We start from the raw sequence: 21,611 nt of genomic DNA, 5'->3' as shown, positions 1-21,611 counted from the left end.
ATAACGTAAATTAATGTATTATCTTATTAATTATTATAATTTATCTTTTTAAGATGGAAGAACGAAGCATGTCCAGTATACAGATGATGAAGACGCGCAAATACGAAAGAGGGCGTAAGTAATTACCCAACAAAGCGGAAGAGATGAGTAACTTTTACACTAAAACGACTTTTAACTTTAGTAGAACTAAAAAAATTCAATCCAAGACGGATAGTTTTAAAAAGAGAGCCAGCGATAGCCTAGAAAGCCGAACGTCGGTGAACAGCGACGTTCCTGTGATAACCATAAGTCAACCCTACTCGGATGACCCCGTGGTCGATGATGGTAAATATACCATGGTGCTGTAAAATTATTTTAAATTGTCACCATGGTGAACCGAGAGTGAAAGCTGAAAAAGCTCTACAGAAAAGCAAGAAAATATCTGGTATTTTTTCACACGTGATTACGCTAGCTTTGGACATCATAACAATCAATGTGTCAACCCTCTTTTTGTGATCTCACTGTCATCACGGTGATGAGTTGAAATGTTTTACAAAACGATTCCTTACTTTTTCTTCACGAGTATACTTCCACATTTTATACTTGACGACATTAATTTATTAGAAGGAGAAGAGACAACGTCCGATTTGGATAAACCAACAGAAGAATCTGAAGATTTGTTAGAAGAAGAGGAAGAGGAGGAGGAGAAAGAAGAAACCGAAACGCAGGAAGAAGAGGACATGGGCGAGGATGAAGAAGCTACGTCGGAAACCAGAGACACTAACGACGGACAAACCACTTCAGAAAGCCAAGAGGACACAGTGGACGAGTCAAGCACAGACAAAGTTTCCACACATTCGCGTCCTCCTTTAATTTCTCAAACACCAATATCGTTTCGATCTCATACTGAACACAGCCGTTCCGTGTCACCCATACACGAATCACTAGTAAACTATGTCAACCTACACACCGCGGGACCTGATAAAAACTCTTTTCTATTTCAAATGTAGGAAGAACTTGAGGGCTACAGTGACGAGCCCATGTCTGGTTCCTACCCAACTAGCCAAGAACAGGAGGCCCAGCCTTCCCAATTACCACAGAAAACCGACAATCGCAGAAAAATGAGGGAACAACAAAGCAGTTCTAGGGAATCGTCTAATAGTCCCGCGCGTTTCCCACCCAGAAAGCCTTTCACAAGAGCGGCCAGTGAAAAGGTCATCAGCGCAGAGGATGCAGAAATCAAGTATGCGTTTCCTTAGAGTTATAATTTGTGACTTTGATTTAAACACTTGATATTTTTAGGCAAGCTAAACTTCAAAGATTGGCGACAGACTCTCTTTAAAAGCTAAAAAGGTAAGCGTCATTCATAATTTACGTTAAAAATTTAATACACAAATTTATATATACAATCATCTCTTGAGGTCTGCGTTAGATTTTCCAGTGTTTTTGGGCATTTTTTTGGTCGTGGAGTCATCCAATTCTTTAGCTTTGTAGTAATGAGGCGCTACTTCTAATAACCATGAACTTTCGATTTCTATAATCTGTAATCAATGAGCAAATAATTAATATGAACTTATTTGTTACAGGTACAAAAATTAAGAATTTTTCAAAAAAAGTGTAATTTTAAAATTATTATCTCGCATTTAAATGTTAATGGTTTAAAACAATTTCTACATTGTAAATCAAGTTCTTTCTTCCAAAAATCTTTCAAAATCTATACAAATATCTTCCCCTTTTTCACTACTTTTAAATTTTTGTATAAAGGAACGTATAAATAAAAACAACAGAGCTTTAAGAACAAAAAATACAAATATTGGAACAAAAAAAAAACATCTTTGCAATGTGTGTCTAACCTTGTTGTTTCCAAGTACGTTCTACTGCCTGAACCCCCAACAAAAATAAATATAATGGTGGAATTTGTTGATTAAAATAAACCTACCAATCATATTAATCTCAACCTATTATTTAAACGATACCTGCTGCTAAAGCTAAGGAGACAAAGTATAAAATATACTAACCTGTCTCATGAATTCCTTAGTCGTGAAGACAAGTTCGTAATACACAACCCATCGCGGTAGTTCTTCAAATAAAGAGCTATTTGGATGAATCATCACAGTTTGCTGATGTTTCACAGTTTTGTATTGGCCACTTTTACTGAGTTTAGCCGTGTGGTAGAAGTAACCAGCCGTTATGGCCTGATATTTTAAGTTTAACAATTTAATTAGATATCTACAAGTTCCACAACAGGCAAGAAATAGATTACTTACCTTACAAATATTACCAACTTCAGATGGACTGGATACCATCTCAATCTCAACTCTTTCCATCAGGCCTTCCAACTGTTCTCTAACATCACGGGCGCGTCTCATGGAACGATGCTGAATGAAATTTTCAAAACACCACTGTGTTGAAAATGCTGTTTCAGCCCACTGTTTTTTTCAATTAATTAAAATTACTTTTGTTGGTAGAAATTAATAGTTAAGATAATTCTGGGTCTCTACCTGATTGTAGACACTAAGCAACGTTAGGTGATCTCCTCCAAAACTGAAGAAATTCTTTCTGGCTGTATCAGCGTGTACTACTTTATCTTTCGGTCGGTAAAATATAGAGCTATTTACAGAAAGCATGGCTGCTATGGTTACAATCTCTTCAGAGCATTTATATTTCTCAGAAGCCAAAAGCATTTTGGCCATCATTGGATCAACAGGAAATTCAGCCATTCTTCTTCCAAGTTTGGTTAGTTCAGCTTGGTGATTCAAAGCTCCAAGAGCGTACAATTGTTCCAAAGCCAAAACTAGAGTCTCGTGAGGTGGAGGATCCAAGAAATCAAAATGCAAAAGATCATTGATGCCAAGTGATTTCAACTGAAGGACGACATTCCCCAAATTAACCCTCTGAATCTCTGGCACTGTTTGGTTCTCAAGTTCGTGTTGGTAAGCCCAAGCCGTGTATAAACGGAAACATTTTCCAGCCGCTACTCTACCCGCACGACCAGCCCTTTGATTAGCGGAAGCCTAAGATAATTAAAATTTAATATTTTACATATAATACTTGCCTTAAATCGAAAATACCTTTGAGATGGGAGTGACAACTAAAGATTCCATTCCAGTTCTTGCATTATAGCTATTTTGTTTACAAAAACCTGGATCAATGACATAAATTATGCCGTCAATTGTGAGTGAAGTTTCAGCAATATTTGTAGCAAGAATAACCTTTATAACATAAATTTTTTTTTAGCAAATTTAAGTATTATTAACGAAGTAAATAACATACTTTACGCGCATCAGGAGGGGTAGGTTCAAAGATCTTGGCCTGCATATCAGTGGGCAGATTAGCGTAGATTGGTAAGATAATTAATTCCTTGATTTTGGAGCCTAATTTCCTTGTTCTTTCCTAATAAAATACATTAATTCTAAGAGTTAAAAATAAACCATTAAAATTTAAAAACTTGTTTACCAAAAGCATTTCATTGCAAGTTTCAATTTCTTCCTGACCCGTTAAAAACACTAAAATGTCCCCGAGAGGTTGGGTAACATGAATTTGAAGAACAGTAACAACACACGCATCTAAATAATCAGCTTCTGGTGCCTTGGTGTAATAGATATCTACTGGATAACGTCTACCGGGAATCCTAAAGATAGGCGCATCATCAAAAAACTAAAAAAATAATAAAATATTTAAATATATAAATATTTAATAAAAAAACAGGATTAAAAGTTTCACAAAATCTTACGGTAGAAAACTTTTCAGCGTCAAGAGTAGCGCTGGAAATTAGTAATTTCAAATCAGGCCTAAACCTGGAGATGTCTTTCACAAGCCCAAACAAAATATCAGTATGTAGGGTTCTTTCGTGAGCTTCATCAACCATAATAACGCTGCAAGAATAAAAAATATCTATTATTAATTCTAATAAGTATACATTATTTAAATAAACAATAACCTATAAGTAGCGAGGTCTGGCTCTGACAAAAATTCACGAAGCAACATCCCATCAGTCATGTACTTCAATATAGTTCTTTCGGAAGTACAATCCTCAAAACGAATACTATAGCCAACTTCATTTCCCAATTTGACACCCATTTCTTCCGACACCCGGGCAGCTACACTCATGGCGGCCACACGTCTGGGTTGTGTGCAGCCAATCTTCTTACTATCTTTTGTATAGCCCTAAAATACAGAAAACAATTAGTGAAATGCAATGGTTAGGCAGGTCGTTCAAATCTCTTACAGCTTCAAAAAGATACTGTGGAATCTGAGTGGTTTTGCCAGAGCCTGTCTCCCCTTCAACAATTATGACTTGATGGTCTTCAATGGCTTTTAGTAAATCATCACGGAATGGAAAAATAGGAAGGGATTTCCTGGTTTCATCAATGGTCATTTTCTTCTTCTCACGCTCTGAGAGTTCCGGTTCATCCTGTTGACAAAATGTTTATGATCATTGGCAATGAAGTAAACAACTTATGTTTAAAAAGTACATACACTTTCCTTCTTGTTGCCAGGCATTTTCAAAGCCTGAACAAATTCAATGGCATCGTCCATGACAAGTTCGTATTGTTTTTCCTTGGTTTTATACTTTTCCTTGGCATCTTTTGCTCCAAAATGCATTTTAGCTATGCCCATTCTTTCTTCCTCCCACTTTTTCTGTTCAGCATTGGGTACTCTTTCTTTTTCATCAACTTCAATATATGTTTCCTTCTCTGGTTTCTGCAAAAATCATGTTTATATATATGGCAAAATGTAAAAGTTTCAAATAAGATATTTTACTTTATTTCTATTTTCTTCTGGCATGTGATAACGTTCAACCCTTTCTAGTTCTCTAGCCCTTTCATGTTCTTTGGCAAGCTGAAGAACCTTTTTCTTGTAGTTGATTTCTTTCTGTTCTTTTTTCGTTAAACTAATAACATACCCATGTTAACTTAACATAAAGATACTAAGATGCTATTGTTTATTAGCATCATACCTGACATCTGAAAAGAGATATTCTTCATCCTGTATGTCTCCCTCAAGTTCTAATAATTTATCTTCCTTCCTTTTCACTAAATATTTCCGTCTAGATTCAACTCTCAGTTTAGGAACTATCCTTTTTCTGTCTTCTGCTTCTAATTTTAGCCGCCTCGCAGCTTCTTCAAAGGCCTAATAAATAGTGTTGGGTCCAAAAAACCTTTCATTGAATAATATTAGGTGTTGTTTTACTTTTTTATCTGATTTTTCAGCAATATTGCGAGTGTGTTCCTGATCCTTCTTTTTCATTCTTTGAGCAAATTCGTCTCTTTCCTTCAAATCTTGAATTCTCTCCTTTTCCTGCTTTTCGAATTCATCTTCCGATTCTGATTCCTTTTTATTTTGACTGCGAGTTGCTCTGTAACAGTTTTAAGTTTAATATTATTTTAATATTTAACTAATTAGAATATTACCTTTCAGGTTCACTGTCACTTGAGCTCTCAACAACCTCCCTTTCCCGTAAATTTCTTTTTTTAGCAGTGGATGTTTTCGCTTTCTGTAACAAAACAGTTTTAATGGTCATATTAAATTTATCAGTATTTAAAGTTGTACCTTTGTCTGTGGCTCATGATAATAATCCTCTTCATCATCTAGAAGTTTATACGTACGATTCTTCTCCAGGACAGCAACTATGGCTTTCTCCTGCGCCCGACTCACTTTCTCCTCTTTAATTTTATGTGGAACCCTATCCCATAAATCATTAGCAAATTGTGTTGCTTTCACGCTTGACACATCGACCGTACCGGTATTTTGTAATTTAGTGATAAATTCATTTGGGCTGTCACTTTTTGTGGCTAAATTAATCATAAATTCCGCAATATATCGATCGCTAATACCAACAATATCATGAAGTTCATCACAAACCCATCTCTCTAAGCCTTGGTTAGACATGTTTTAATTTTGCCTAAAACATCGAAATGATCATAAATCAGACTTTATCGAATTCAAACAATATAAAACTTAAGAAACTTATAATATGCTTTTAAATTAATTAGTTCGTGTTATAATTCTGTACAACATAAATATTAACCTAAGCAGTCAAAAGTGCGAAACGGACGAGTTCGTCCATACTCCACAACTTCTTTATATAAGCAGACGACGAACTAGACAAACTTACAGATATTTATGAAACCTTTACTCATTTACAGTCTTGGAAATAAGGTTTTTTTTTAAACAGGTCCTTGTGACCATCGGTCCCCTACATTTGCAATTATTAAAGTGGTCCATGAGGCCAGTGACCCCTTCCTCCTTTATTTTTTTACTAGCCAATGTATTTGTCCCATAGACATAATAAATAATATTATGTCTATGATTTGTCCCAATATTAGAAAAATTTGTTAACACAGTAACACAAGGCCCTCCCAGGCTTAATCTAACGTCATAGAAATCTCATAGGTAACTAGAATGCTGCCGCCTACGGCCGAGCTTGACGACAGTTCGCCTTGAACCTTCAGCCAATGAGAGGCCGTAGAATGGTTCCGCCAAGGAGGATAATAATCCTCCTTGGATCCGCTACTATAGCGGGAGATAGGTAACGTCATTCTCCCTGGTGACATTAAATTCTTGGCAGAACCACTCTTTGAGCTCTGATTGGCTGAGATCTGGCTATCATCTGCCACGGCGTTTGGCCCATTTGCCAGTTACACGGCAGCATTCTAGTTACCTATGAGATTTCTATGTCTAACGTCGTAAGTATTAGTAAATAATTTTTTCTTAAATGTTAAAAATAGTTAACTTTAATTTGACATCACAGTACAATCAAGTACTTAATACATTACAAGCTGTTCTGAGATTGCTGACACACTGAAATGCCAAATTCAATTTGTAGAAATACGGAATTGTATTCCTCCAATTCCAAATCCTCAACATTTGAACTTATTTTTTTATCTTGAGAAATGCCCCATAGAGAGTACCCGCGTTGGCAAGGTGGTAACCAGTCCAGATTTAACCAATAATAACAATAATCAGCTAGGCTAATACCCATGGCACCACCTTAGGCCTAAGTCAACAACTGGTTTTTAAAGCCATTATGTGGCCGGGTTACAATGCGTAGGAAGGTGGTGGCCAGCCCTTCATGCTACGTGAGCCAACAGCTCCCTACACTATATAACTATTACCGTTAACCTTAACATGTTTTTTTTAGAGGGGAAACCGAAGAGCTCGGGGGGGAAACCCCTTAAACCAAAGGGGAAAGAACTTGAAAACTCAACGCAGAAGGAGTTGTTCCGAGTTTTCATCCACTCCGCCACCCCTTCCACCTGGAATAACGTGGTCCTGAATCACGTTGAAAAAAACCCCAAAAAATCCGGATTTTAAAAAATTCAATTTCACTCCAAGAAACTATAAAAAGAAGAAAATAAACAGGAAACTTTTCTTTAATCAACAAAATATTTGTTTTACATAACCTTTAAATCGATAGACTTTTAAGTTCAGAGGTTTATCTTAATATAATTGATTATTCTAATCATAAAAATATCTATAATCTATTTAGGTTGATAGGTACTTGGTACTTCTAAGTTCTTCAACTTCTTCTCCGAGGGGACAAAGTCCTCTAGGAGGGGTTATACAATCACCGTGTCTGTCTGTGTGTCTGTCTGTGTATCTATCTGTCTGTCCTGCGAACGCGTTCGCATTTTCCGTGCAAAGCTTAATCATTTCTAGAAATCTCTGCGTTCGCAGTTGCTAGGAATTAGGGAACGAAGTCGAAGGGTTGGCAAAACCAGCGTGCAACGGTGAGCGTTAACGGATTACTTTGCGGTTGGGTTTGGTTTGGATGTTTTTTTTCGTAGTTTTAACTCACAAGGAGACGACCCGAGGTGATAATCACCGATTTTGTTCAAACTCAGGTATAGTGTACACCTCCATGTAACTTGAAAAACCTGCAAGGGAAAAGTTGCGACGGGCTTTCGTTTTGCCATGGCAACCGAAAACGTTTTTGACAACATGATTTGGGATTTTTCCATTGAAAATATCATGGGAATCTGAAGGATTTTAAGCTATGGTGTTTTCTAAAACAGCTTTGGCGAAAGTGTTTTAAGCAGTTTTAAAGTTATTAACGTCAATTTTTCCTGTACCATTTTATTTTTTGGATGGGAAGATTATAAACACCTTACGTAGATGTTTATTTTGTTTTTGTTTCTGTTACTTTAATGTTTGATATTGCATTGGGTGTAGTATAACGATACTTCTGAGTATTTTGAATGTGTGTGACGTTGAGACAAGGCTAACTTATAAATAAAATGTTTCAATGTATTTAGCATCACATTGTTTTATAACTTGGCCATTAGCTTGAAACTCTTTAAGCCGCAACCTGATACATTTTAGATGCACATAGAATTGGCGCCATTTTACTAGCGTAGTAACGCACAGCTCGCGTAGGAATATCACTCTTAGCGGAAGAGTATATTAATGGTTTTTAAAGTCTACATTTTTTACTTATGAAATTTTAAGGGTCAAATCTTGTTTTAGCACAGTCAGCAGAGATAAGAGGGTTAAAGATTAGAACCTGTGGGTGATCGACTTTGTTAGTTTTTTGTTATTTATTTACGGGTTTTATTATCGTCTTAAACATAGTTGTAATAATGCAAAGGCATTTATTTAACGTTTATTGATATACGAGCTGTCGTTTAGTCGAGTGGCTCTATGTGCTTTGTTGATGGTAAGGTTTTTGCTTCTTGTTAATACATTTGGTGTGGATATTTTCATGCGGTATGTGTCACAACGTCAACTGGAAGTCTACGAGTCGTAAGTGGCGTAGCTGAGAACTCAGAGGCCCCCCCGCAAAAATATCTATGAGGCCCCCCTTTTTAATTTTTTATGGTTAGTGGGGCCCCCCTCCGAAGCTCGAGGCCCCCCCCCCCGCACTGGGGGCCCTGCGGATCATCAGCTACGCCACTGCGAGTCGTCCACTATCAGATGTCGAATATAGCTATTCTATGGTATCTTCATCAAGGGCGAGTGTTGAAATAAAATGAGCGTTAAAGATGCGGCAACTATTTCGTAAGCGAGAAAAATACAAATACCCTCTGTAGATATTTCTTTCATTAAAATTTGCTTCGTATTATATTCAACTGATAAACTTGTACTGTAAAAAGGGTTAAATTAAATTGTGCATTGTTTTAGTACTTTCAACGCACTGTTGTAACTACTTAATTTATAATATTCTGAATAAATTATAATCGGTTGTTTCGTCTCAATTATTTTAATTATAATTAAAATTTTATACCGGGCGGAATAGAACCGGGATTACGTTTTTAGTAAATAACTCTGAATTGCGGAGATCTATCTTTAAGGGTCATCTCGAGAAATTAATACCACTATGGACAATTCTTCCGAGGAGAGGTATATTTTGGCTTGCCAACTTGTTATTTATTAAGATACCTATTTATCTTAACTAGTTTATCAGATTTTTCATAACCTTAACGGTTTCTAAGGTTAGTTCAAATTAATTCATAAGAAGAAAACAGTCAACAAACTTTATCTTCTTCCATCCATAGGCTTCGTGCGTAGTTTAAATTTTGGTCATGAGTATCGCCGCCTACCGACCGAGTTCAAAATTATCTCTGCATAACAGCTGAAAGTGCAACCAGAAAACCTAGAAATTGAAAAGTCGTCTGCTATTTCTTCACATATATCCGAGGGGTAAGACACTCTGCGAACTCGGTGTACACTGCCGTACCTTTGACAGTGCTAAATGGAACTCGCGAACTCTTGAAAATATGTACCTTTAACAGTGCTAAATGCACGAACTCGGTGTACAGATTATCTGAGGCTGTCTTACCCCTCGCATATTTCGTCGCGGTCCCGCCCCCCAAGAGGCAACCGAAATGCCACGTACATTCTTCCTGGTTTTCGTCTCGCGACTGGAACTCCCTCCCTGAACACCTGAAGGTCCTCCCACAGCGTGCTCAGTTTCGGAAAGCGCTCCCTGCGTACTTTGAAGTGCGTGACTAAAATCCCCCGGTCTTGACGTGATGGGTCTATGACCCTTTGTTAAGCCAAAAGTGAACTAAAGAACTAAAGAATAATTAGTTGACTGATATTAAGACAGATGGCGCTAAATTTCCTAAGCACGAAGCCTATACTTTCTTTTTACCACAAAATGATGCCCACCCTCTTTAGGCATCTTGATCTTGAGAAACTCCACCTAACACTACTAAAGAGGATGGTAGCAATCTTTCTAGTTCCCTCTAGTTAATGTACAAGAACAAAAGAGATAGAGAGTTCGGCAATTTAGGCAACTTTAAAGGAATCGAAATTAGTAGGAAACCTGAGTTATTAAAATGGTTGAATTTTCGTAATTAGACCGAATTAATAAACTGTTCCTAAGGACCAGTGAAGCCCTAGTTTTTGAATAAAAAACTGGTCCGAGCAATTAATAAACTGGTCTTTAACCCAGTGAAAACCGCTTATTTCCAAGTCTGCTCATTTATCGCTTAAATTTTAAAAATATGCTCTCTTCACGGAGGGTACCTTAGCTATGTACTAAAAACGAACAAACTAAAGAAGGAAAGGTTTTTGGTTGTTGTAAGTAGGTGAATGAAATTAAACTTTCGACCAAAAAAATCCCATGGGTACGTTCAGTAACGCTCATCGGAAACTTCGGTGAGTAATCGGTGTACGACTTTTTGCGGTTCCGGTTTTGACATCATGATGGCCATCAGAAATAACCAGCTAGAAGATTTTTTGATGGAATTACGTCACACGCGTTATTAGAAGATATCGCCGCCTTGATTTAAAACAACGGTGACTGTAAAAAGAAACCGTTTCAGCATGGACACTGTATCTCTAACCGGACGGGAAAAGCAGCTTAAAAGAGGTACCCCCTCACGGTCCGTTTGCGTCATACTTCGTATTAGCTGAAATAGTCGGCCGTACTCGATTCGCAGGGCCGTCAAGGTCATTCGGAAGAATGTAAACCCCCATTTCGAAACTTTCAAAATTCTGGAACCTTCCCCCCCTTTACAGAGAGACGGCGGCGGCGGCAGCAGCTGATTTTGTATGGTGGAAGCTACAGCTTTTCCCGTCCGGTTAGAGATACAGTGTCCATGGTTTCAGCATTAAAAGTCGCTAGATGACTTGAGCCTAGCTGACCCGTGACGACACGACCTTATCCAACCCAGTAAACATCGATTCCCAATTGATTTTCGTTACTGAACGTACCCCATGTATCCGTGTTAACGGTCATGGTTTGTTTAAAATTCCGGTGCCCACTTTTTGACCAAAATAGTCATATTTATATTTGCCAAGAATGTATTTATTTATACTTAGAGATATGTTGAGACGATGCGCTTGTATCATGGTCGAATATTTCCCCGGCGCGAGAGAGGGCAAGGAAACACGTCACCGGTGTGTGCTTCAATCGCATCGCAAGACGTAATAAAATTTAGGTGACCCTATGAGAAAGCAAGGATTCTATTCCTTGGAGAAACCGGGTAGGTTTAAAGGGGAAGGAGCTTACTGTTCGAACGTAAATTGAATTGGGAGCTAAAAATCATCTCAACATAGTCTAAGGAAGACAATGGTGGTTCTGATGAAACTGGCGTGGCTTACAGCGGAGATTTTATTGTTCGAGGTGCTCGTAGTGTAATCAACATAAAGCCTTCTGTGCTCTTTTTAAACTATCTAAAGACGTGATTTTACTCCAAACTAGATCAGTTTCGTGATAACTAATCGGGGTTTCTTAAATTCCTTTTCTGGTTAGTCTATTTTTCGAGTGAGTGCCCTTCATTTTCTTCCAGCGGATGGGGTTTTAGCGACGGCAACCCACCAATTAATGCGAGAAAAACGCGCACGTCTTCCATTTCGCAGCACGGTGGCAATGGATCCTAGCTTAGACATTCCAAGATCTGGAGCGGGTTTAAACTTTGCTCCGTGTCTATCTCCAGTTGGAAATTCACTCGGTCTCGATCTTTCTGAATGGAAGATAACCCTCAGTTGGTAAAATAATGATGCATTATCAAACCGGAACATAAACAAAAGGTTAATTATTAAAAACACTCGCTTCCTCAATAGATGGTTCGTTTTCGCTTGTTCCGGGATTTCGGAGTAGGGTAAGAAGAGTAACGCTATGACGTCATTTTACTCCGATTCGGTAGTGGCGAATAGTTTGAGTTGGAGTAAAAACGTTTTTCCAAAATGGCTGTCTGTGGCCTTTTAAATTCTGGCTAGCAGACGACCAAATCCGATTTACTCCTTGACACATCCTTTTCAGAAGGAGTAAAAAAGAATAGCCCTAATACTCCGGAACAAGCGAATAGTTTATGGAGCGGAGTAATTATCATCCCCGGAACAGGCGAATGAAACGTTTTAGGTTAAAAAGAGTACACTTTTAGTCCGAGAACAGGCGAAATGAAACCACCTTTTATAGGACACTTGTTTTCGAATTTTAGATGTAAACGCGTTTTGTGGGAAATTTTCCGAGTGTTTTGGACCAATAGGAAAAAGAAAATACAAAATTTTCGGGTTATGAATGTTCTAATACCTCTTCTTTAATTTGTCTTTGGTGAAGAAAGGAAAAGGGATTCAGAATAATTTTAAAGAATCGTCCGAATTTCAAGTAGCTCCTCCTCTTCCTTACCCCGCGAAGGCAGATCCAACGGATTGTCATTTGCCCAGTGGTGTAGTCCTAAAAACAAAAGAACCGGGGCGCTACCTGAGTACGGCCAACTTCGATTTAGCTCGTAATCGAAGTTGGCTGTACCGGCTGCTAAAACTTTACGTCCAACTTCGATTTTTAGCGTGATCGGAGCTGGCCGTACCTAGGTAACGATTTGAAATTGTTATGGTATTTTCCTACGGACAAAATTTATAATAAATTAACGCACCCTTTATTCGAGAAAAATGATTTATGAAATAGAAGCAAGGCGCGCCCTGGCAAATTGAGAAAAAGAGGCAGGGCACGCCCTGGCAAAATGGAAAAACCAAGGCGGGGCGGCGCCCTGCCTTTGAAAAAAGCACCTGGGTGACGCCCTGGATCGCCCTGGCCCGACTACACCACTGCATTTGCCATTTTTCAAGCCCGATTTCCTAAATTGAAACAAATCTGTGGCCCTTCAAGTCATTTACTATTATGTTACCTCCCAATTACAACGTGTTCTCATTTAACGTGACATGTCCATACACACCACAAAAAATAACGATAACCAACCACAATGGAATATCAAATGGCTGAGGTTTTCTGTCGATTGAGGTACGATTCACCCTTCTACACCTAACGTTTCGCGAATTAATAATAAACTTACGTTTTCTAAGCACTCTGTCCATTCATAAACACGCGTTCCAATGAAGTAAAATCTTTGATAATGCATGCTTTAATCATCGTTGAAAAATATAATTGCTAATAAATTAAATTAAAAAAAGAAGTTCATATACAAAGCAATTAAACGCCAGCTACAGTGAAATTGCTACAGTTGATCGGCCCAGGCATATTTGATCTAGAAATTTGAAATTTGTAGGGTATGTTTAAAAGTTAGCTATCTCTTTCATTTTTAAATTTCAGAACAATTGAAGGACATTTCACCGGTAGGCGGAAGGCAAAAGGTTTCCATTGGAAAGTTGTTTAGCATACGACCAAACTTACAAATAATGTTTGTTCGTTCGTAATAGTCCTATTTTTCAAAAGATCAGTACTACCTTCAGAGCGATGAACAAAAATGTTTGAACAGTATGTCTATACTTGGTATTTTACAATACATTATTTTTACAACCAAAGCTAAGGTTCAAACGTTTTATTAATTAATTTATAAAATAAACTTTTACAAGTACTGTTTAATAATTCCTCCTCCAGCTGCGATGCAGGTCTGAGCACGATTAAAGAGAATATAACCTCAAGTCGTTTTTTAAGTTTTTTATGCTTTTTTATGTAAGCAATTTTGGCGGGAAGTCACTAAACAGCGCCAAAAATATCTAAAGTCCTAGGAGGGAACGGGAAATGGTCGAAGTTTGGTGTTCCACACCTAAAACCTGAGGTTATATTCCCTTTAAGCATATTACCTCTGGATCGGGAGTTATAAGACGGCAGGCTTCAATGATTCTTTGGCGCAAGTATTCTAGGTCTCTAACCGGCGTCTGCTAAACATGTTCCTTAATAAAGGCCCTGGGCCTTTATTAGACCCAAAGTAAAACTCAAACGATGTGAGGTCTGGAGATTTTGAACGCCACTGAACTGGGCCGTTTCTTCCAAGCCATCGCTGTGGAAACTCACAAGGAGAGTACCCGAGGTGTTTATTGCCGATTTTGTTCAAAGTCGGGCGTAATGTAGACCTATATGAGATATGAAATTTCCCAAAAGGAGACGTTGCACTACCCATTCGATTTGCCATGGCAACCGAAAATGTTTTTGAACACTTAAAACAAAAATTAGATTTTTTCCTTATTTTACCCAAACATTGTTACAATTTTACGTAAAAAATGTTCCAATTTACCCGAACTTGATGAAATTTACCTAAATACGGTCCAAATTACCCATTTCGTGATTTTCAATTTTTCAAAGAATTTAGTTGGTGAAACCGAGAAAATCCCATGCTTTTTTAAATGGAGATTTATTTGCTTTTAAAACATTTTCGGTTGCCATGGCAAATTGAATGGGTAGTGCAACGTCTCCTTTTGGGAAATTTCATACCTCATATAGGTCTACATTAGGCCCGACTTTGAACAAAATCGGCAATAAACACCTCGGGTACTCTCCTAGTCAGTGTTCAGGTAAGCCACATCTTCCAAGCCATCGCTGTGGAAACTCAGTGTTCAGGTAAGCCACAACGTCACAAAAGGTCCTTTGGTAGAGTAGGTCTAAAATTAGAATGAAAACATTTTTCGAACTAATTCCACTGAAAAAGGAAGTGTTATTCAACAATAATTGTACTAGATTAATTTCAAACGTTGTAAAAATAATCTAATGCAAAATACCAAGAACATTTGAAACATTTTTGTTCATCTCTCCGAAAAAAGTTCTTTTAGGTAGTTCGGATTTGTTTTTTTTTTCATGACCTTATATCTTATTGAAAAATAGGACTATTTCGAACGAGCCAACATTATTTGTAAGTTTGGTCGTATGCTGAAGAATTTTCAAATTAAAACCTTTTGTCTTCCGCCGCCTACCGGCGAAAAAATAAATTTTTCAAAACCGTGAAATTTCAGCCGATTGTTCTGAAATTTTAAAATGAAAAAATAGCAATCTTATAAACATACCCTACAAATTTAAAATTTCTAGATAAAATGGTTTTTAGGAAAAATGGTTGTGCCGTTCAAACTGAAACGCCCTGTATATCATTAATGAGAAAAATGAAGACCAAAAATTTATTTATTTACACTAAAGTAGCGTTCGGATTATGCAATTTTATTGGTGCCAAATTAGTTAACCATATCCGATATACTAATTAATTGGTCACACTACGCTGTAGACACCCAGCCACCAAACAATGCGTTTATATTGAAATTTTGCGCGTCCAAAGTTGTACGTGTGTGTTTATTACGGTCGCTCGATAACTTTTCCGCTTGATTGAATTATAAGAAATAATTAATACAATTTTTATAAGAAATAAGTAGTTTAATTAGTTCAAATGAAAACCTTTACTGTAATTGAACTTTTCTATTTAAATTTATGTAATATTTAATATAATATAATATAATAAATTTATCATAAAAGTGTGTGGGAAGAAATTTGCTAAATGTTTTATATCTTTCGGTACGTTTCGTGAAGAGTCATTCACGTTTTACCACCTAAAGCTGGGTTTCCACTGAGCGAAATTTGCCAGCGATTTGTTTTGGGGTAAACGAAAAGCGGAAAATTTGCATTTTCAAAATCGAATTTCGCGATTGGGTTTCCACGGAACGCGGAATTCGAAAAAGACGGAGAGGTCACGTGGGCACACGGTGCTTCACTGCTGTCTGCTACCGCTTCCTCCGAATCCTCTCTCATTTGGTTCAAGATGGATGAGAGTTTAAGTTTTCTCTCATGTGGTTTTCCTAGTAATTGTTGCGTCACTTACCCCAAAGATAGGGATATTTCCTAATTTCGTCAACCTGTAGGTACGAGTTGATGACCATTTTTCTCAATCCATATTTAAATAACTTTAATTCAGAAAATTAGAACGTCCAAACGGTCCAAAACTTCAAAACTATTTACAATATTTATTGGCAAACCTGGTTTTGATTAAAAAAATGACAGAATCTCAGCTACTCTGCGTCAACGAAACGCGAAATTCGCGGAAAAAAGCGAAAACGAAATTCGCTTTCCGCAAAATTTTGCGAAATTCGCTCAGTGGAAACCTAGCTTAAAGCCGAGCAGAGAAAACTATAGTAGTTGGAAATTTTGTTCTTACGTGTATGAAACCACTCAATCTACCCACGTTAATCATTAATTCCTTCTTAAAGAGCGGTTTACTTTTCTGAAGTTGATTCCGTAAAGAATCTCTGCGGGTTCAAAAAAACAATGGGTTTAATTTTACGGCAACTTTTTGTTAAGGGCGTTTTCTGGTTGAAACTTGAAACAAAACCACTAAAAATAATCTTATTGTTCTAGAGCAGCTTTGGCTATTTCGGCGCGGTGAGGCTAACATTCTAAATTTAAAAAAGGGAGAAGAGTGCCAGTTCATTATTTCGACAAATTTCTGGCCGAAACCTAACACCTTCGAGGAAGCGAAATTTGGCGTTGGTCGGAGGCTTCACTTTTCTTTCCATTTTTTTTTGTAACAATTGATGATGGCCCCCACATCCGAGTCATTTGCGCGCACTCAATGAGAATAAAATGACGCGTCTTCACATTAGGACGCCGTCAAAAAGGAATTATTGTAGTACTATTCGTAATACCTCGGGGTCAAAATATTCTTTTATTAACAAAATGTTTGCATGTTTTGCGTAGACAATCGACTGGAAAAAACTAATGATACCGAAGAACTACTTTTTTGATATTTTTAATCGCTTTTTCAAAAAGCTAGGATGAAACATTCTAAGTTCTCTTTTTAAGTTAGGATTTGATATTATTGGTTATTTTATAACGTAGATTTCTCGATTAAACGATTTTTGGTGCGCACTCTCCCGCTGAAAGTTTCACACAGTGCGTTTGAACTTTAATTTTGGAGTACATAGCCACGCGGCGCGTTACCTTGACCACGGCCAACTTTGATCTCTCGCGCTACAGCGGCCATCTATTTAACCTATGAGCAAAAGATGTATATGACGTGAGCGCCCCTAGCGAATTATTATTTTTAGAATAGCTTTTACATTGAAGCCAATATAAAAACCGAGCGTGGCGCTGAACTCCTACACGTTATAGTACAGTTTAGAGGGGGAAAATCCTTGCTCGCGGTAGTGTTGGCCGCTGTAGCGCGAACAGCGCTTGATCAAAATTGGCCGTGCCTTGACCAAGCTAGCAGGGATGCCAGATTATCAACCGAAAACCCGCCAAAATAAAACAAAAAAATCGCCAATCCTTATTTTGAAAAGCAATCCAAAAAACCAACAATTTTCCCAAAAACAAGTCAAAACATTAACCGCAAAAACTTAAAATTGTTTTTATTGCCCGTAGGGGTCACATGACCTACAATTGGTAAATATATCTTTTGGGCGCTGAAAGTGCAGACTACTTAGACGCCAGACGAGCGGATTCTTTTATTTATTTATCTTAAATTTTAATGGTTTTTGGCTCTTGGCGGTATTCTCAGTACAAATTGCCAAAAAAAAACAAAAACAAAAAGCCCAATTTCCAGCTAACAGCCAACCCTTTAATTTCCAGCCAATTTTCTTGAAAAGAAGCTCAATTGGCTGCTTCCCAGCCCAATCTGGCATCCCTGTAAGCTAGGATAACCAAAGTTAATTATATTCAAAAAATCATCGTTAAATAAATCGAATATATTTTCTCACGTAACATAATTCAATACTTTAGTAATAGTATGTACGCGAGCCCAGTGACTAACTGAAAAGATAAATGCTTCTCCCGTTTCTACGGAACTGAAATAGATCGTAAAAAATTCCTGTGGGGGGCCCGGTCGATTATTGTTTAACTTAACTTTAGCAAGAAAAAGTACAGTTCTAAATATATATATATAGAGATTTAGAGCTATATATTTTCTTGCTTAAGAAAGTGTTCTTTCTAATATCTCAACCGACAATCAGTTCATTGATAACAAAATATAAGTCGATGTCTTAAAAAAATCTGTGTACACGGCTAGATCATAAAGCCTTTCTTGGCCACATACACTAGGACGGTATTTTATGATATCTAGCGTGACTTAAGATAATTGGGTAAAACCGGGTGCACGACCAGGCAATTTTCTGTTTGGACGAATCTATCGAAATCAATTTGATGCTCATTTCATCTTAATGTTACTCGCATCTTCAATATCAAAATATCTTCTGTAAAAAGACTGAATTCGGACCATAATAAAGGCAGTGAGTTTAGAAATTTTTCCTGATCGCTAGGTATCCTTAATGTTATTTTTGTGGGGGCTTGCCGCCACTGGGTCACTGTTAGCTTCCCAAAAACTGCCTTAAATGCCGCCACAATGAATATTGAAATGTGTCGTATTATCCGTCTAATGGAAGGCTAAATTGTCATTCCCCTTTTCAACCGAACGTACGAACCAAATTTCTCGCGAAACCTTATTCGAAACGTTAAAAAATTGGAACAATTACACTTCAGATTTTCTGAACATAGTATTTCGAAGGCCGTTAGATCGGGATTACGCGCAACAAGAAGTTTGATTGTTTTTCATATCTGAGAGGTTCGCCTCGGGTTATTTTAATCTTTCTGTTTTCCTCTGGCATTTCGAAGGAGCAAAGCGCCACCTGGCTTCCGCGTTGCGTACCTGATGGCTTCCTGGACGGTGCCGTTTCCACCCGCGGTTCAAATTATCTCGTCAAAATCGAGACAAATTTAAATTGGGTATTTTTTACAATGACATTATTTAGAGTAATTATTTGTTATTCTGTCCTTTTCGGTTTAGATATTTCGATATATGAAATTAATAATGAGATAATATATAACATAAGTAACGTAATAACGATAAGTATGGCAATTAGCACCGAACTAATTTCAGAATAGAGCCCCCTAGTGTCTAAATATGCCTAATTCGAAATATACTACTTTCAAGGACGATAGTAAACCACCAAGAATGTATCGAGGTACCTAAGAATTCGTTAGTCTCTAGTACCATTTTCGCGTAGAGTAAGTTCGACCACTGGGCCCACATACAGTGTAGCCGATGCTACATCAGGCCCTCGGAAGCCCGCTATGAATTTTGTCTATCGGGGGGCCCACAAGTTGGTCAATTCCCATTTCAGTGCCACCTGAATTAATGGACTTAAAAGTCGCTTAATGACTTAGGCCTAAGGTGGTGCCTGGGGTGATTCGCCTAGCCTAGCTGATTATAAATCTACATACTTTTTTAAATTAAAACCGACTTGGTTACATCTTTAGTTTTAAGTGAGATTTCTGGCCAATTTGCCCCACAACCCACGTACGCACTATTGTGATATTTGAATTTTGTGCCAAATGATACAGGCGCCATCTAACTCGTTCGCGTTTCGCTCACTTATTTCCAAAACCAGGTAACTTGAAATATTCGTTTTGTCTAAAAATTAATTTCAATTAACGCGCTCGCGTTTCACTACCTTATTTCTAAAACCAGGTAACTCGAAATATTCGTTTTGTCTAAAAATTAATTTCAATTAACGCGCTCGCGTTTCACTACCTTATTTCTAAAACCAGGTAACTCGAAATATTCGTTTTGTCTAAAAATTAATTTCAATTAACGTGTTCGCGTTTCGCTCACTTATTTCCAAAACCAGGTAGCTTGAAAAATTAATTTTCAATAAAATTTATCTTGGATTTATGAAGCTAATGTTCAAGATGATTGAAAATTTGTTCAAATTTAAATTTAATATTTAAAATATAGTTAATACACCGGGGGGATTGTGTGTACTTAAATGTCCGTGACATCTTGTTAATATCAACACTTAAACATAGACGGCATTCGAAAGTTGACAATTTCCACATTTCCATATTCCTGAATTTATTCTTGATACTATTCACAAGGAGAGTACCCGAGGTGTTTATTACCGATTTTGTTCAAAGTAGACCTATATGAGATATGAAATTTCCCAAAAGGAGACGTTGCACAACCCATTCGATTTGCCATGGCAATCGAAAATTATATTGATTTTTTTAAAAAAGCAGGGGGTTCATGAAATGGGTAATTTGGACCAAATTTAGGTAAATTTCATCAAGTTTGGGTAAATTGGAAATTTTTGGGGTAAAATTGTAAGAATTTTGGGGTTAAATAAGGAAAAAATCTTGTTTTTGTTTAAGCAGTCAAAAATATTTTCGGTTGCCATGGCAAATCGAATGGGTAGTGCAACGTCTCCTTTTGGGAAATTTCATATCTCATATAGGTCTACATTACGTCCGGCTTTGAACAAAATCGGCAAGAAACAAGTCGGGTACTCGGTCAGTTCCAAGTCGAAGGTGGACGAGATTGTCAGGTTCGGAAAGAAAATTAGCGTTGAAACGGTACTTAGCGTTATTAAGTTGCTTATGCATATACGAGTAAGAACTTAGAAGCGTGACCTATAATTCGTACAGCGAGGGTGTGTTTACGTTTCTATTGTGCCCGGAGTAATAATACCATATCGCGCGATCATATTCGCATTTGGCACTGACCCTTTAGCTCGACTCTCGTCTTAACCTATTTCGATTATTAGAACTGGCCGCGTAATTACCATCTTACATTAAGCTTTAATCGAGGCTCTCATTTTAAAAACGAATAAATCTTTTATCTTTTATTCAATTACGTATTTGAAATGAGTCGGAAGAGGTTAAGAGCCTATAGAGGCGTGGACCGTAAATACAATTTTCTTCGTGTCGATTTTATTATTAAAATTAAAAGAAATAAGGGAGCGTCCATTAATTACAAGAGGCGATTTTGGCGATTTTTTGACCCCCCTCCCCCCTCGGTGAGATGTCTTGAGATTTGGCTCGACACTCTCCCTCCCCCCTAATATCACGTGAGATCTTTCGGTATATTCCCATTCGACCGAATTCAATGTTTCCGAAATATATCCCAAAAGGCGGATTCGGTTCATTGGGACCTTTTGTTTTGTTTTTTACTTCTGCCCCGAGATATAGCAGGGTACGCAAAAAACGTTATACCTAAACAAAATTGCTACCGGTGTACTAACGGTAAGGTTAGGTTAGGTTAGGTTAGGTTAGGTTAGGTTAGGTTAGTCTCTCACTTCCCTAGGGTGGCGCGCTTTTATAAATATATTTATGCTTTGAACTTTTTATTTATATCAAGAATACAATAATTCGAACAATTTAATTTTTTAATGTGAATTAACTGGCTCCAATAAGACTATCAACACTTATTTATATAAGAAGTAAACCTATTTAAAAAACGTCTCATAAAAACGAAATTTGATGTACTATAAAAAATAATATAAAAGTGCAAAATTGGGCTGTAAACCGCACAATTGGGGTATTTTCGATCGTTAAATCGTTTTCGTACGAATGGGATTTCGGTCGAATGGGACCAAAGCGATTTTTCAAAATGCGTATTTTTAGTGTAAATACGTTAATCTGTGTTTGATTGCGTGGGATTTATTTAAAAAAACATAATTTTCTTAATTCTTTATAG

At 37.4% G+C, this 21,611-nt stretch overlaps 2 protein-coding genes across 4 annotated transcripts in view; one reads left to right on the top strand and one right to left on the bottom strand.

Moving 5' to 3' along the window:
• Positions 1-1,861, top strand: part of Tmc (Transmembrane channel-like) — a 36,761-nt gene extending 34,900 nt beyond the window's left edge. Inside the window, exons 20-25 of one of the 3 annotated variants that reach the window (XM_090173490.1) lie at positions 54-114; positions 182-324; positions 604-926; positions 990-1,222; positions 1,282-1,332; positions 1,566-1,861. In XM_090173490.1, coding sequence (XP_090029616.1) covers positions 54-114; positions 182-324; positions 604-926; positions 990-1,222; positions 1,282-1,321 — 800 coding nt within the window. In that variant the 3' untranslated portion in view covers positions 1,322-1,332; positions 1,566-1,861. Of the gene's footprint in view, positions 1-53; positions 115-181; positions 325-603; positions 927-989; positions 1,223-1,281; positions 1,333-1,400; positions 1,535-1,565 lie in introns of those variants that run through there. The other 2 variants (XM_090173491.1, XM_090173489.1) reach the window with 2 other exon arrangements.
• Positions 1,350-6,069, bottom strand: l(2)37Cb (DEAH-box helicase 16 lethal (2) 37Cb). The gene is made up of 16 exons (XM_090173492.1): positions 5,533-6,069; positions 5,394-5,476; positions 5,173-5,338; positions 4,940-5,112; positions 4,744-4,873; positions 4,459-4,683; positions 4,208-4,393; positions 3,920-4,146; positions 3,713-3,854; positions 3,436-3,636; positions 3,253-3,372; positions 3,051-3,191; positions 2,481-2,993; positions 2,247-2,408; positions 1,998-2,174; positions 1,350-1,520 (listed from the first exon to the last, which is right to left on the bottom strand). The coding sequence occupies exons 1-16, from the start codon at positions 5,869-5,871 to the stop codon at positions 1,389-1,391; spliced, it is 3,117 nt and encodes a 1,038-aa protein (XP_090029618.1). The 5' UTR covers positions 5,872-6,069; the 3' UTR covers positions 1,350-1,388.
• Positions 6,070-21,611: the final 15,542 nt, after the last annotated feature.

The sequence above is a fragment of the Leiobunum rupestre genome, chromosome 4 (assembly GCF_980474605.1).
Source record: "Leiobunum rupestre chromosome 4, qqLeiRupe1.1.hap1, whole genome shotgun sequence".
Taxonomy (NCBI): Eukaryota; Metazoa; Arthropoda; class Arachnida; order Opiliones; family Sclerosomatidae; genus Leiobunum; species Leiobunum rupestre.
Note: the sequence above shows the minus strand (reverse complement) of the source record. Positions and strands in the feature narration are given on the sequence as shown.